Here is a 13933-nt window from a genome sequence, read left to right on the forward strand (position 1 = left end):
GTGATGGCGATTTGGAGCATTTGAGGATTGCTGGTGTTGACATTAAGGTAGCAATGGAGTTGGGTTTAGTTTAGTCTCAGGTCTGATGGTCCAGCAATTCACTTTGGTCGGGTTCGAAGTCACAACGAGTGTAGACTTGGTCAATCAAAGGCAGGTCAGGAGGACTCTGGGTGGCGAGTTAGTGTTGACGAAGTTGTGAGTTTGGCATTCATTGCTCCTGTGCGAGTTGTCTCTGCCTTTTAGTTGTTGTGTAAGTTTTAGTTTGTAGTTGAGTCAGTCAGTCAGTGTGGATTTCTAGTGTGAATTCCAGTGGTCATTTCTGTGTTAGAAATGTTGCCCAAACTCATTGTAATCAGTTCATTATTAATGAAGTCTCTTCTTGATCAAAAAAAAAAAAAAAAAACTAGATGGCCAAAGGGATAAGAAAGAAAAAAAGAAAAAACGGAACAAGCAGATACATAGTCTCACGCTTATAAACCTATGCCAAAAGAGAAAAATAAAATCTATTTGGCTTTTGACTTAATGAGTTCGAGAGCATCGGATACGGCTGGAAGGGCAGGAATTGCACCCTTCTGAGTAGTACAGATAGCTCCACAAGCATTTGCAAAAGACAGAGCCTCCTTCAATTTTGCTTCATCCTATATGGTCAAAAATAATTGAACATAGTTATTAAGATTATTAATTATCAAAAATCAGAAAATGATAGTTTAACTGAAATCTTACCTCAAAGATGGACATATCTTTAGCCATGGAAAGAAGAAATGAACCAACAAAAGCATCACCCGCACCAGTTGTGTCAACAGCTTTAACCGAGAAACCAGTCACATTTCCTTTGAATTTCTGTATATGTTATATTAATTTGAGATCATTAGATTAGTACGTGTACATAGAAGTAGGAAGCAAGTTCCAAAGGTTTAGGTAAGTAAAAGTACGTCTATATACCTTAGTAAAATATCTGCAACCCTTCTCACCATCAGTGACAACAAGCAGTTTGAGATTATCGTGCCAGAGGGAGAGAACCACTTCTTCTTTGTCAGGATCTCCTTGAGTTAGGAATTGCACCTCATCATCGCTCACCTATAAATTAGTACTAGATTGCTTACAAATCACTCACTCACGATATGATATGATAAAATAACAAACTATTAATCACGTAGTTTATGATTAATTTGTTCGGTAGATGTATTTTTAAAAATAAAAATAAAAATCTAATTTGCAATATCAATAATAATCTTGTATACAATTATATATCCAGGGAATTAAGTCGTAAAATTGAGTATATTTTGATGACAATATATATGGTCCATATAGATTGATTGATCTACAAATGCACACATGTACATATCTAGGGAGTTAAATCACAATGTTGAGAATATTTTGATGATAATATATATCTGATCCATTACGAATGCACACATGTAGGTAATTTATGCAAAGGTAGGTACCTTAATGAAATCAGCCTGATTCCAGATGCTCTTGATGCCATCTCTAGCAGCATCAGCAGAAGGCCAGAGGGGCAACCTGACGTTGGGATCATAAGAAAGCAGTATACCGGCATCCTTGGCGGCTTTCATGGCCGCCATATGAGCCGATTTGCATGGCTCAGATATTAGGCTTATGGATCCATAATGGAATATCTTGGCCTGCTTAATCAGACCCATGTTCAGCTCTGATTCCTTGAGCAACATGTCAGCACTAGGGTTCCTGTAGAACATGAACTCCCTCTCACCGTCCTTTCTTAAGGTCACAAACGCCAGTGCGGTTCGAGCATGCGCATCCACGCACACTCCCTCAGTGTTCACTCCATTCTTCTTCAGTATGTTGATCAGCATGTGTCCAAACTCGTCATCTCCCACCTATACATTCATGTCAAATATCATATCATATCAATGAATTAGTTACATATATATAATCATGTAGAACAAAGACAGAGATCCATCATATCATATAAGGGATCCGAAAGGAACCTTTCCGACGAATGCCGCTTTTCCACCAAGCTTACTGATAGCACAAGCCACATTGGCAGGTGCACCACCGGGGGCTTTGAGAAAGCCGGTGGACTCTGCCAACGACACACCAGCGGTGTCGGGGACAAAGTCGATCAACATCTCCCCGAAAGCAACAATCAGTGAATCCGCCATCTTCGATTCTTTTTCTTCTGATCTGCTCGAGATCTAAAACCTTCTTCTTCTGATCGAGATCTAAAATGTAGGCTGGCTGGTAAACAAGTTTAATCAACAACAAGGCCTTTATATAGAGCTGTTTCATACTTTGGCAGCAAGATAACGAACTGGCCGGTATACATCACGTAAAATTAGGATAAGATGGGCTACTTACTATCTATATTTCGATATGATTGATTTCACCTCAAATTGGTTGTACCGTATACCTATCCCAACTGAAACAGATCGAGGATCTCGAGTATTTTGTACCGCAAGAATACCCTATCTTTTGTGTCCTACTACCGCTAAAACTATATCTAACGGCTCATCTCTTATAATCAAAGATAATTAAGATGGTTGATTACCATTTATAGTCATTATTGACCTTCGGATCTTTTTACTATATTTTAACCTATCTTAAATATATTAATTGGTGGATCATTAGTTGTCTTTTGTGAGTTTCAACTTCTCTTTCAGTCATTATTCCTTTACTCAAGGATATAGCTTCTCAATGAGATTATTACTCTTAGGTTTCATAATTTCATTATAAGATAAAGACGTATCTTACATGGATTATTATCCTTTTTCTTGCTTCTTGAAATAAAAGTTTGTTCATATTTTTTTTTTCCAAAAGGTTAACACTTAGACAATCTGCACCTTCAGGGTACGGGATTGCATCATCTGTACCGCTCAATTGGGTTGTTGACCGTTCAAATTTCAACGTCAGATTTTCAGGTCTCTTTGCAATTTATGAGGGATTGTCGGATTCAATTCTCCGTGCAATTTATTAGGGATTTTCCGAAACAGACTATTCAAAGTGGGAGCATAATTTACTGTCCGATTATGGTAAGAAACTAATTGGAGATTGATCCATATTTGCTTGTATATTGTATAGACATAGATGTACGGAAGAATGTAGTTGGAGTGTCCAATATTTCACACACATATTCTAATTCTTTTGGGATTGTATCCTAACAGTAATCCATTTTGGATTAGATTAAGAGGGAGGATTTATATTAGATTTATAAGGGTCTTTCTAAATGTACCCAGTAAATATCTAAATAAACTGAGCATTTATAAAATTATCCTAGACGGTATATGTTAAAAAGACCCTTCTAAACACACCCAACATCGATGTAGCTCTCTACTTCCACTCCTACCCCATTTGCAATCTTCAACATTACCGATAAATATAGATTGATATTGAAATAAGAAATCTGAGGGATATGAGGATCTGAGGGGTATGAGAGCAAACCCATATTAGGTAGCAAGGCTGTACCGGAACCAATCAACTTTCTTGTCTTATGCATGCAAATGATGCAATCATACCTCGCAGGTCTGTGATTCATGTTTTCAGTTCATTTAATAGTTCCAAACATACATTTTAGTTAGTGGGCAAACTCCAAATGAAACTTAACTGGATAATATTTGCAACTAGTTCAGAAGAAAGGATAAGCAAGAAGATACATATGGAGGCTAGGATTCAAACAATAGCATAACAATCAGCGAACCCACTGTTAGCGAACTGGCCGAAGCAATTTGGGATCGGAAGGGAGTTACCTCCCAAGAGAAATTTGACAAGATTCATTAAATTCCAAGGCTCTTCAGATTCAGAGGAAGAAAATGATCCTCAAGTAGATGTTGAAGTTTCCTCTAGCTTTGAATCAGTTCACCGAGACCCTTGACAAAAACCTTGCCACAAGCCCATTCCAGATGCTATTGAAGTACAGGCCTGAGGACAAAGCAGCGAAGAACGTCTTTTGAAAAGTCCCTAATTTTCCTTCATACGGGACTGTGGTACAATAAGGTTGACGGCGAAATCTAATGCAGAGTTAGAGAATGATGGGTGCGTTGAAATATAGGGGTAGACTTGGAAAAGTATGGATATAAAGTGAATGCTGGGTGTGATTAGATTTTTGCTGGGTTTCTATTTAGAAAGACCCATTAATAATTTCCATACTACCATACCATATCTATTTAGGACCTACAAAAGATTAAGGGGAAAATGTCCATTTATCCAAATTTTAACTACTTTAATTCCATTTACCCCAATATCTTATAAAATTGCCCACTTATCCAATCCCAATTAAGTTTTTATTTATTTATTTATTTTTGGGGCTATTATTTCCCTCTCTCCCTTTATTACATAGAGAGAGAGAGAGAGAGAGAGAGAGAGAGAGAGAGAGAGAGAGAGAGAGAGAGAGAGAGTTTAAGAGAAAAAAGTCATCGGAGACTTTGCCGGTTGCAGACATTTGGTCATCAGAATCGGGTATCAGTCGCCGGACTTTGCCAGAACCTCGCCAGATTTTGCCTAAATCCTGACGGATGTCCGTTGGAATCTCACTAGAACATCGCTGGACTTTGCCGGACCCTCACTAGAAGTTTTGTTGGGGGCCAATAAACTATTTAGATTTTATTGTGGTTCAATAGAAGGTTTGTTAGGGGGCAATAAACGTTTTATTGAGGGCAATAAAATTTTTATTCAGTCATGTTGGGTTTCCGGTTGCAAGAATGCCGAGGGTTGCTGGACTTGGTCGGAATGCTGAGGGTCGCCGGATCCTCACCGGAGATCTCGTCTGAGCTTTCCGATCATCGGAAGTCACCGGTGAGGTCGTGGGAGGTCCACAGGGAGGTCATCAAAGATCTCATAAAAGTTTTAGGAATTTATTGAACCCAACAAAAGTTTATTGACCCCCAATAAAACCTGTTATTGCCCCCTAGTAAATTTTTTATTAAGGGTCAACAATCAGTGAAAAATGAAGATTTTATGATTTAAAAAAATTTAAGAGGTTTATGATTGAATCTCAAAATAGTCACTAGGTGAGCACTACTCAATAAATGTCAATTTTATTGCCGTGAGACGATCAATAATTGTTTTTAAGCTTTTGGGATTAGTTCAAAGGAGACGAGTGAGTTGAGTTAGAATTTAGCCTAATTCAAAAATTTCATCTCCTCCTATGTTTAAAAAAGAAAAAGAGAAATATTTGCAATGATAAGGTAATAATTCATCTGTGCACACACACTTCCCCCAACTATATTCATAAGGGTTATTATCATAAATGGTACCTGAACTTATCATCTATTTTATCGATGGTACCTGAACTTCAATTTTGATCACAACCAGTACCTAAACTTTTCGATTTCATTTTAAATGGTACCTAAGGCAGCCTTCGATCACTATTCCGGCCAAAAAAGCCAAATCTAAAAAAGCAAAAAACAAAAAAACAAGTTCAAGGCAAGTCAATTACCAAAAAATCATCACTATATATGATCGCAACCCTCGAAATAATAAAAAATCATCACTATGATCGCCTCCCATGTCGTTTTTAGTCAGAATAGTGATCGGAGGTGGCTCTAGGTACTATTTAAAATGAAATCGAAAAGTTCGGGTACTGATTATGATCAAAATTGAAGTTCAGATACCATCGATAATATTGAGGTATAGTTCAGGTACCATTTGTGATAATAACCCTATTCATAAACAAGCACCGCCAAGTAGTATCTGTAGCTTGGGGTCTAGGCAAGTTTCTTATATAAATAAAAATATTATATACTCAAATTTGGAATCGAGCCTTCCGATTGAGTTCCAGAGTTGAACAAAAGAAAAAACAGATTCATCAACAAACATTACAAACATTTTTTGATACATAACAAACGTTACAAACATTACTAAGTATTATCTATAGCTATGTTGGAGTGAAATACACAGCTAATGTCATGGTGGGTTTGTATAGGTCGATCTAACCTCACTCGATCTAGCCGAAGTTATAGTGCTTGTCTACCCCAACTGACACATCCCACGTGCAGCTCATTCCTTTAGGAAATTCCACCAAGTCACCACCACCAATCTCAACCGACTCTTTTGATCCAGCAGGAGTAACCTTCACCTTTCCTTCCAACAGATAGCAAGTCTCTTTGTCACTGTACGTCCATGGAAACTTGCTTGGAGGGCAACTCCACCTGTCAACTTAACCCCAATATCATCACTATGTAGAATTGAAAATATGTAAATTTCAAATCAGAGAATATGTAAATTTCAAATCAAAGATTAGAGTAACTTCAGCCGTTCATGTGAACAGGACCATAAGCTTAAGCTTTTTGTTTTACAGTTCAAATACATGCAAAATGTATTTAGTGGTGCATTCTAAAAAATAGACTAAAGAAAATGAAAACCACTTGATACAATTCTAAGCCTACATTTTGTAGAACTTACAAGTTACATCTTTTGAAAGAATAAGATCCACATAGACCCAGACAATATAAAATAAAATAAACAAAGGGTATATCACCTCACCACGAGATAAAGGACTACACCGGCAACTACACGAGCAACCAGCGGTCCAATTAGTCAATCAACAACTCCACCAGTAAACCAACGAGGCAACAACCCTATTGGAACTCTGAGTATCACAATGGCCGACGAACAAGCACACTTAGCAGACCACCACCCCACCGACTAAATGGCGACCCTTGCCCCCAAACTGACTACCCCACTGACCGAACATGGGCCTTGCTTACCCTATTGAAACTGAACAATAGCAAAGGTTTGCAACCCACAATCCCATGACACTAAATCGAGCCACCTAACGCACAACCACCAAACCCACCACCATCATTCCAAATCTCTCATCGGACTTGCACAAATTAAAGGGGAGAATGAAGATAAATAAAGAGACTGAGGTAGAGAAAGAGAAGTCTATATCTGTTACTCGGTTAGACTGCCGGTTTGAGAAGCTACAATCGACAACCAAACTGCCACTGAAATCGTTCGTATCGGCCCGGAGAAGATTGGGTTGGTGGTTGGTGCATTAGGGCCAAAAATCACCACCAAAACTGCTCTGAAACATGAGTTACTTAGACGTATGCTCAATTTTTTTTCAAGAAAGTTCATTGTGTAGTAATGATACAATCAAAGGTCAGAATAATACAAAGATCACTCATCACAAGAGTATTGACACTCAACAAGTATGCAATATTAAACAACGACAAGTGTGGCCCATGGTCTACAATTGTATCAACTTAATTACCCGTTAGGTGTTGGATTTTAACACAAAACATATCAGTATAATCGGGTGTGAACCATTCACTTATAAGTTGTATTATTTTTATCACTTTTCTAATATGAGATACTCTCTCTCCAACACGCCCCTCACGTGCAATCTACCTCTAGGTCTACATGTGCAATCAATTAACAAATCCAGTTTCCACATCAAAAATATTGGAACACAAGCCCCACATCGGAGACTTGGTTAATTAAGTAACAATCTAATATAAATATTTCTGATAGCTTATTTAAGGAACCTAAATAACGTCCATGACAATTGGAAACATGATTAGAAAAAGACCCATTCTGACACATGTTATACAACAACAAGTGTAGCCTGTGATCCACTATTGTATCTATTTTGTCCCAACTTCACCACCCGTTAAATCTTGAGTTTTAACACTAAAGCATCGGTACAATTGGGTGTGAGCCACCTACTTATAAGTTATATTGTCTTTTGTCACTATTCTAATGCGAGATCTTTCCTCTCTAACATACCCCGCTCCCTGAGTGTACCTAAAGTAATCATTTACTAAACCTACTAGAGAAACATATCGCCTTCAGAGGAAACTCAACTGCTCACCAACCCGCCTAAGCATGCAATTGTGATACGAGAAAAACATTTACATTTAAAGGACATATATCACATGTATATCATGATCTATAGTTGAAAATGTTATAGACTCCTCCTCGAAAACTCTGATCTAGGATGTCCAACTCTAGATCGATCTTCAGCAATGGCATTAAAAGGTCAGCTAAGGCAGTGAAAACACAACCGCCACTGCGGTCCCAATCCCAGTAGTTCCAAGAAATAGCCTCCTAAAGCCCCACAACCCACAACCCTAGTTCTAGACCCAACATGGCTCATTCCCAAGCCCAAAATCGTGGGCTTCACCACCAGATCAAGTGATATCCAACCTAACCATGCCATGTTCACTAATGATTGTTGCCAGATGATTCTTCACCACACCAAACAATTAGCAATCCCACTGAATCTCGGTACTCGAGCCCCGCACCTAAATTTACCTATTTATTGATCATTTGGAAGGTAAACGACAAAAATATTTACTTTTTACTTTTGTTTATAATATTTAGGGGTTCCAAATGTTGATTTTTTCTTCGGCTCACTTTTTGAGAAATTTTACTTCACAAAAATTTGTAAAACACGTTAAACCAAGTTCATGGACACGGGGGCACGCTAAAATCGGAGTTCGTATCAAAAAGTTACTATCCAAAAACCGAAGTTATTTTTCCAAGAAATCCTAGTCTAAACAGCAAGTTACCATGGTAACTTCCCAATTTTGGTACGGAAACCTAATTTGAGATTCTCTCTACACGACTCGGGTTTGACCCGAACCACACGATGATCAGTACCTTGGCCCTACTTTTCCTCCCTTATCCAGTTATCACCAATGTCGCCATTGGCCGAAAATTGACCGCCACCTCTTTCTCTTTCGATCCAAAGCCTCCTTTACGCCAGAATCCCATCACAGTTGGAGTTTCGACACCGTGAAGGCTCTGACAATTCGTGCGACACGACCTAATCAGAGCTTTTTTTTTCGGCCACCTCAAACCACCACCCAGGTTTTAAAGCCTCCCCATCGAGTTTCGGACCTACTAAGCCATCGTCGCTGAATCGATTAAAGAAAGAAGATCGGCGAATTTATGTTTCGGGAATCTGATATTGAGGTAAATTCCGGCTTCCTTGTTTGTTTCTGGGCATCAACATAGTTGAAAGAAATATTGGGCTTTTGTAGTGAACATTTTGGCATAGGTGTTGCGAGCCAATTCAGTGTTTGGGTCGCTCGCCATTTACGTTCTTCTGGTTTCCTCCATTAGGAAAAGCTCAATATTATGAACAAGTCCATATGACTTTTGTTGACATTGGTGGACATTTGGTAATCAATCAGAAATTATGTAGCTTCTAATTTTCAGGTTTCGATTCGTGAAAATCTGACCGTCGGATCTTCATCATTTTTTCTTAAGTTACTAGAATTATTGAATTGGTGAAACATTTGAAGTTTGAGCCGATTCTGATGTGAATTCGGATCTCTGACGAGTTTCTTAAAGAGGTGTTTCCGGGTTCCATTCTAGAATTCAAAATTAGTTTTCGATCTTTCGAATTGCCATTTATGAGTTGTCGTTATGTTCAAGACGACGTGTATAGCCATCGCTCAACGAGGATTCCTACGCACGGCTGACTTTGCCGTATGTGAGTGGACTTTTATTTAAATTAAATGCATGCAATTCTTTTTTCCTTAAATATTCGTATTATGTTTTTCATTGGCATTTTTAAATAACGAATATTGGTTGAAACTCTTTTGGATTTTGCATATTGCTGAGTTTATATTTTCCGCAACTATAAATTGATTTATGATGAATATTTTGGAATAAGAATTTGAGCATGTTTTCAGATAATTGCCTTAGATGATTTTGTGAGAATACAGAATTGTTCTTATGTTGTGTAAATGTTGACAATTATGATTATGGTTTCATTGATTTATTACGCGAGGTTTTGGGGCAGTATGTTTCGGATAATTTCATGGATTTTTTTCTTTAATACCACCATACATCAGTTGTAATATGGTTATCGAATTATATTATACTAGTATGCTTGCCTTTGCCCTGTGTTCCACCTTTGTGGTGATGTGATCGCTACCTTAGTGGTCGGATCACTCAAGTCCAGTATCTACTCTGACTTGTTGGCGTGGTGGTACGTTAGTATTGGGAGTACCTTGATTAGCTGAGAGGTTATTATCCAAGCCTTTCTATTTCAAATGCCCAGTTTGCAAATCAGTTGATTCTCATTGTAGGAGCTAGGCATAACATACTTCTGCTCTGCTTAACCTACTTGTAATATAATTGGGTTTACATCATTTAGATTTCTCTGATTACCTATTGGGATATTTGTTTTAACTTTGAGAGATTGTATTTGTGGAGATGTTTAGTCTCGAATAGTTAGTGGACTATATATTGTGGAAGTGTTGGATTATTACTGAATTGTTTGGGCAACGTTGTGTATGTTGGGAGCATGCAGGCTCCCGGTGTTGACGTTAGTTACTGACTTAGAAGTGTGAATTTCAGTTTCCACAGGTTTTTGGTAGTCCATTTTTTGAAGTGATTATGCTAAATTTTCAGTAGAATTTCTCTTAAGGTGGGCCCACAGGGTCATCTCAGATTTCAAGGTAAAATTTCGGGTGGGTACTATCATTGCGTCCTTGAGGATGTTTTGCTCTCTAATTTTTCACCTTCTACTGTCGTCAAAAACATAACCAAAAGGCTGAACGACAAGGGGCTCTAGGAAAAGCACTAGGTTCGAGTGTTCGACGCTGAAGTGCCATTGGGATCACAAGGTTTGTTGTTTCGCAAAATAGTTCTTCATAAATTATCTCATTAAAAATTTTTGTAAGGGACCTAAAATTATCAAAGACTTATCCAAAAAAAAAAAAAAAGTAACAAAACAAATATTTCTCCAACTCATGTAAGCATTTTTAGCAATGCTAGTCATCTTTTAGTCAAATTTTAGCCAAAGTAACTAAAAACTCATTTTGGCTGGCCACTTTAGAATACGTCTGTATCAGTTAACTCTATTTTAACTACTAGTTTTATACTGACACTTTATAGTAACCTCTATTGAAAAGTTCTCTAGGGTTTCAACCTAGTGTTTTTTTTTTCCCTATCGTTTAGCTTTCGTCATGGTAGACGAGGTCTCTGGCAAGCTTATGGCTGTCTTTGCCATCTCCAAGAAGGGGAAGGTAACTTTCGGTCACGGCGCCGCTCTCTCCAATCACCACTATGCAATTGGACGTCTTCTCTTTGCCACAGGTAAAGTGGACGTCAAAGCTCTCATGGGGACGCTGTCTTCGGTATGGAATCTGAAAAACAGGATGTCTGTTAGAAATCAAGGGGATCATTTCGTCCTCAAATTCATGATGGAGCGTGAGCGAGATCATGTGTCAATGACGGGCCTTGATTTTACAGCAAATCATTGTTTGCTCTTGCAGTGTTCAACTGTTTGTCGGACCCTGGGAAGGTTTCGATCCTCTCCATCTCAGTCTAGGTAGAGGTGCTAGGCCTTCCTCTGGCTCTCATGACAAATGAAGCGGCACTCATGGTAAGGGGTACGCTTAGGGAGGTTCTATTTCTGAACAAGGTTGGGATCTGGCGAGGCACTAAGGAGCGAGTGAGGCTCCGCCATTTGATTTCGTCTTCACTGAGACAGGCTTTCCCGGAGATGAACTTTGATTCAAGCCGAGTGTGGAGGAATGCTGTGCTTCAAATACGAGCTTTTTCTGGGTTTTTGTCAGAGCTGTGGTTTGCATGAGCACTTTGAGAAGGGTTGCACTGGGCTGCCGTTCCAAAAGACAGTTGATTCAAGTGGTGTGGTGACTGGGCTGCCCAATTCTGGCCTGATTGGGACATTGCTACTCTCTGGTGGCGATGGTGATGGAGGAAATCCGGCGGCATGGGCCAAGCTGATCTTCCCAGAGGCGACGGTGAATCCTTTCAAGACGCCTTCTTTCTTCACGCTTCCTGGTACCACGGCTCAAGCCCTGGCCATGAACTCGACCCGGTTCCAGTCTAGTTGCGGCTCGAGGTCTGCAAAGCTAGCTAACTGCAATGTTGGTAGCTTTGCTGGCAGAGAATTGGGTGAAATGCAACACGACAGTGCTTCCATTGAGGGGCATAAGCGAAATATAGGTTCGGAACTAATCACCTATGCTAAGAGGACTAAGCAAGTTGCTCCAGCCCTTTAAACATTTCAGAGTGACTTCAATCCTTCTTTGATGTTGGCTTTACAATCTGGTGGCATTATTGTCTCCCATGCTAAGAAACGTAGGCTTGGAGACCGCGGGGGAGTAATAACAAATCTAAGGATCAACTTTCTCATGATTGCTCATTTGCAAAGAGTTTGAAGCTTCTCGAGAGAAGCAGGAAGAAGAAGCTGAGGTTTAGGTAGAGGGGTGTGGTTTTTGATAAGTCTGTTGAGACCTCTGGGGAGGCTCCTTCTGCATAGAGAGGTCCTACAGGTAAGAATAGATTGGATTAGAATTTGGCATAGTTCGGTGATTTTCCCGGTAGTGTCAAGGTTTCTAGGTTCTATGGTTCTGTATGGCTATCTAAGGCATCCTTACTTAGGGTTCTAGTTTTCTAGGTCTCTGGGCAATAACTTGATTATGTGGGTGGGTTATTGTATAAAGTGCCTCTCTCTACTTTTTTAATGGATTAACACCTCTTGTTTCAAAAAAAAAATAAAAAAATAAATAAATAAATAAACAAGTTTTATATTTATATTATTTATTAAATGAAGAAAAATAGTTTAAATGTATTTATAAATTACATATAATAACTTAAAATAAATGTTTTAAATTAACAAAAGTAGTAGAGAGTCTCGTCTAACTCTTTATATTTAGGAGCGACATAACTAAAACTTAAAATGAAAAATCATTTAGGAGTTTGGTGCAGTTGTTAAAATTGATAAAAAGTTAAACGTACTCTCTAAAATTGCTAAAGAGTCAAGATAGACAGTCTGCTAAAAATGTTCTAAGAAAAAGAATGCAATGCCTACAGTTAAATACCATACTTACTTGAGCACCATGGGCATAAAAGACATGAACAATACTAATAATAACTAACTGCTATCAAATAAATTTCATGCACCAACTTAAGAAACAAAGGCAATTATGCAAAAAACAAACTCATAGAGCTCAACCGCTTTGTTCTGCCTATGCATGTAAAGTTTCATTTAGTAGGGATTAGAAAGAGAAGTTGCAATTACAATATACATTCCAACATTAATTCTATTAAATGAACAATAGATTTGGAATTCATTCGCAAGTCCCCTAAAGACTGATCTATTTATGTGGTATTAGTAGTGAGAATGCATCCCCTATTTGTCGATCAATACGTTTTAAAATCTATGCAATTAACGTTACTAAAAGCCGGCCAGCAAGTAGGATCAAAACTTTCTATTTTCTCCTTTACAGAAATTTGTAGAAAGAAAAAGAAATGCAACAGAGGAACAGAGACGAACGATGTAGTGATCTTTACTCATATCTCATCCGAGAGCGAAATACACAACAAAACGCGCGCATATATATTACTGGATAAAAGAAAGAACAAAAAAAAAGAAAAAAGAATTGAGAGACAGAAAGATACTTGGGCCAATTCCTGACGCCGAGCTGGGTGAGCGTGGACTCGGGAGGATTCTTTTCAATCTTGATACCCAATTTTTCAGTAGCCATTGAAGAAGATGACTCTGCTGCTATCGTCACTGATCTTCTTCTTTTGTTGGTTGTTGCAGGCAGAACGGAGCGTTTGTGTAGAGTTTGGGTGTTTAATATAAAGCTATTATTAACGCACAGTGATGCCATCTGATCTTACAAATCCTTATCTCTTTCTCTCTCGAAGTGAGTCGTGGCAGTGCGGCACTACCATCTGGTTCCGTATCTTTATATGTTCTTCTTTTCAAACCATTTCCTGGTGTCCACGACTCCACAATTTTGTAGTTTTCTTCGGTGCACTTTCATCCATATATACCACATCTTTATTTATCGATTATACAACATTCAGAGCCTTGTAATATTTTACGGAGGAATTTTTTCAGAAACTATTTCGTAAAACAGTAAATTAAGTTTGGGTGTGGCTGTTTCCACCTTACTTCTTGTTTCAGCTGCGCAGATAGGGGTCTAGTCTAGCGGAATCACTGGATGTCTCGCTCTGTCAC

General features: G+C 38.5%; 2 protein-coding genes across 2 annotated transcripts; both read right to left on the bottom strand.

Moving 5' to 3' along the window:
- Positions 1-343: 343 nt before the first annotated feature.
- Positions 344-2231, bottom strand: LOC112173113 (probable fructokinase-5). The gene is made up of 5 exons (XM_024310666.2): positions 1968-2231; positions 1446-1856; positions 943-1077; positions 724-840; positions 344-638 (listed from the first exon to the last, which is right to left on the bottom strand). The coding sequence occupies exons 1-5, from the start codon at positions 2139-2141 to the stop codon at positions 504-506; spliced, it is 972 nt and encodes a 323-aa protein (XP_024166434.1). The 5' UTR covers positions 2142-2231; the 3' UTR covers positions 344-503.
- Positions 2232-5640: 3409 nt separating this feature from the next.
- Positions 5641-13653, bottom strand: LOC112172504. Its single transcript, XM_024309872.2, has 2 exons — positions 13366-13653; positions 5641-6122 (listed from the first exon to the last, which is right to left on the bottom strand). Exons 1-2 carry the CDS (start codon positions 13578-13580, stop codon positions 5918-5920), a joined length of 420 nt encoding a protein of 139 aa, XP_024165640.1. The 5' UTR covers positions 13581-13653; the 3' UTR covers positions 5641-5917.
- Between the last annotated feature and the right edge of the window lie 280 nt (positions 13654-13933).

The sequence above is a fragment of the Rosa chinensis genome, chromosome 6 (assembly GCF_002994745.2).
Source record: "Rosa chinensis cultivar Old Blush chromosome 6, RchiOBHm-V2, whole genome shotgun sequence".
In the NCBI taxonomy this organism is placed as follows: Eukaryota; Viridiplantae; Streptophyta; class Magnoliopsida; order Rosales; family Rosaceae; genus Rosa; species Rosa chinensis.

Excerpts from the sequence above, each read along its gene's own strand:
- LOC112173113 (XM_024310666.2), bottom strand. The coding sequence starts at position 2,141 with ATGGCGGATTCACTGATTGTTGCTTTCGGGGAGATGTTGATCGACTTT. Across the intron at positions 1,078-1,445 it reads ATCAGGCTGATTTCATTAAG|GTGAGCGATGATGAGGTGCA; the intron begins GTACCTACCTTT and ends ACTAATTTATAG. Across the intron at positions 639-723 it reads AAGATATGTCCATCTTTGAG|GATGAAGCAAAATTGAAGGA; the intron begins GTAAGATTTCAG and ends TTGACCATATAG.
- LOC112172504 (XM_024309872.2), bottom strand. The coding sequence starts at position 13,580 with ATGGCATCACTGTGCGTTAATAATAGCTTTATATTAAACACCCAAACT. Across the intron at positions 6,123-13,365 it reads GGCGTCAGGAATTGGCCCAA|GTGGAGTTGCCCTCCAAGCA; the intron begins GTATCTTTCTGT and ends TTAAGTTGACAG.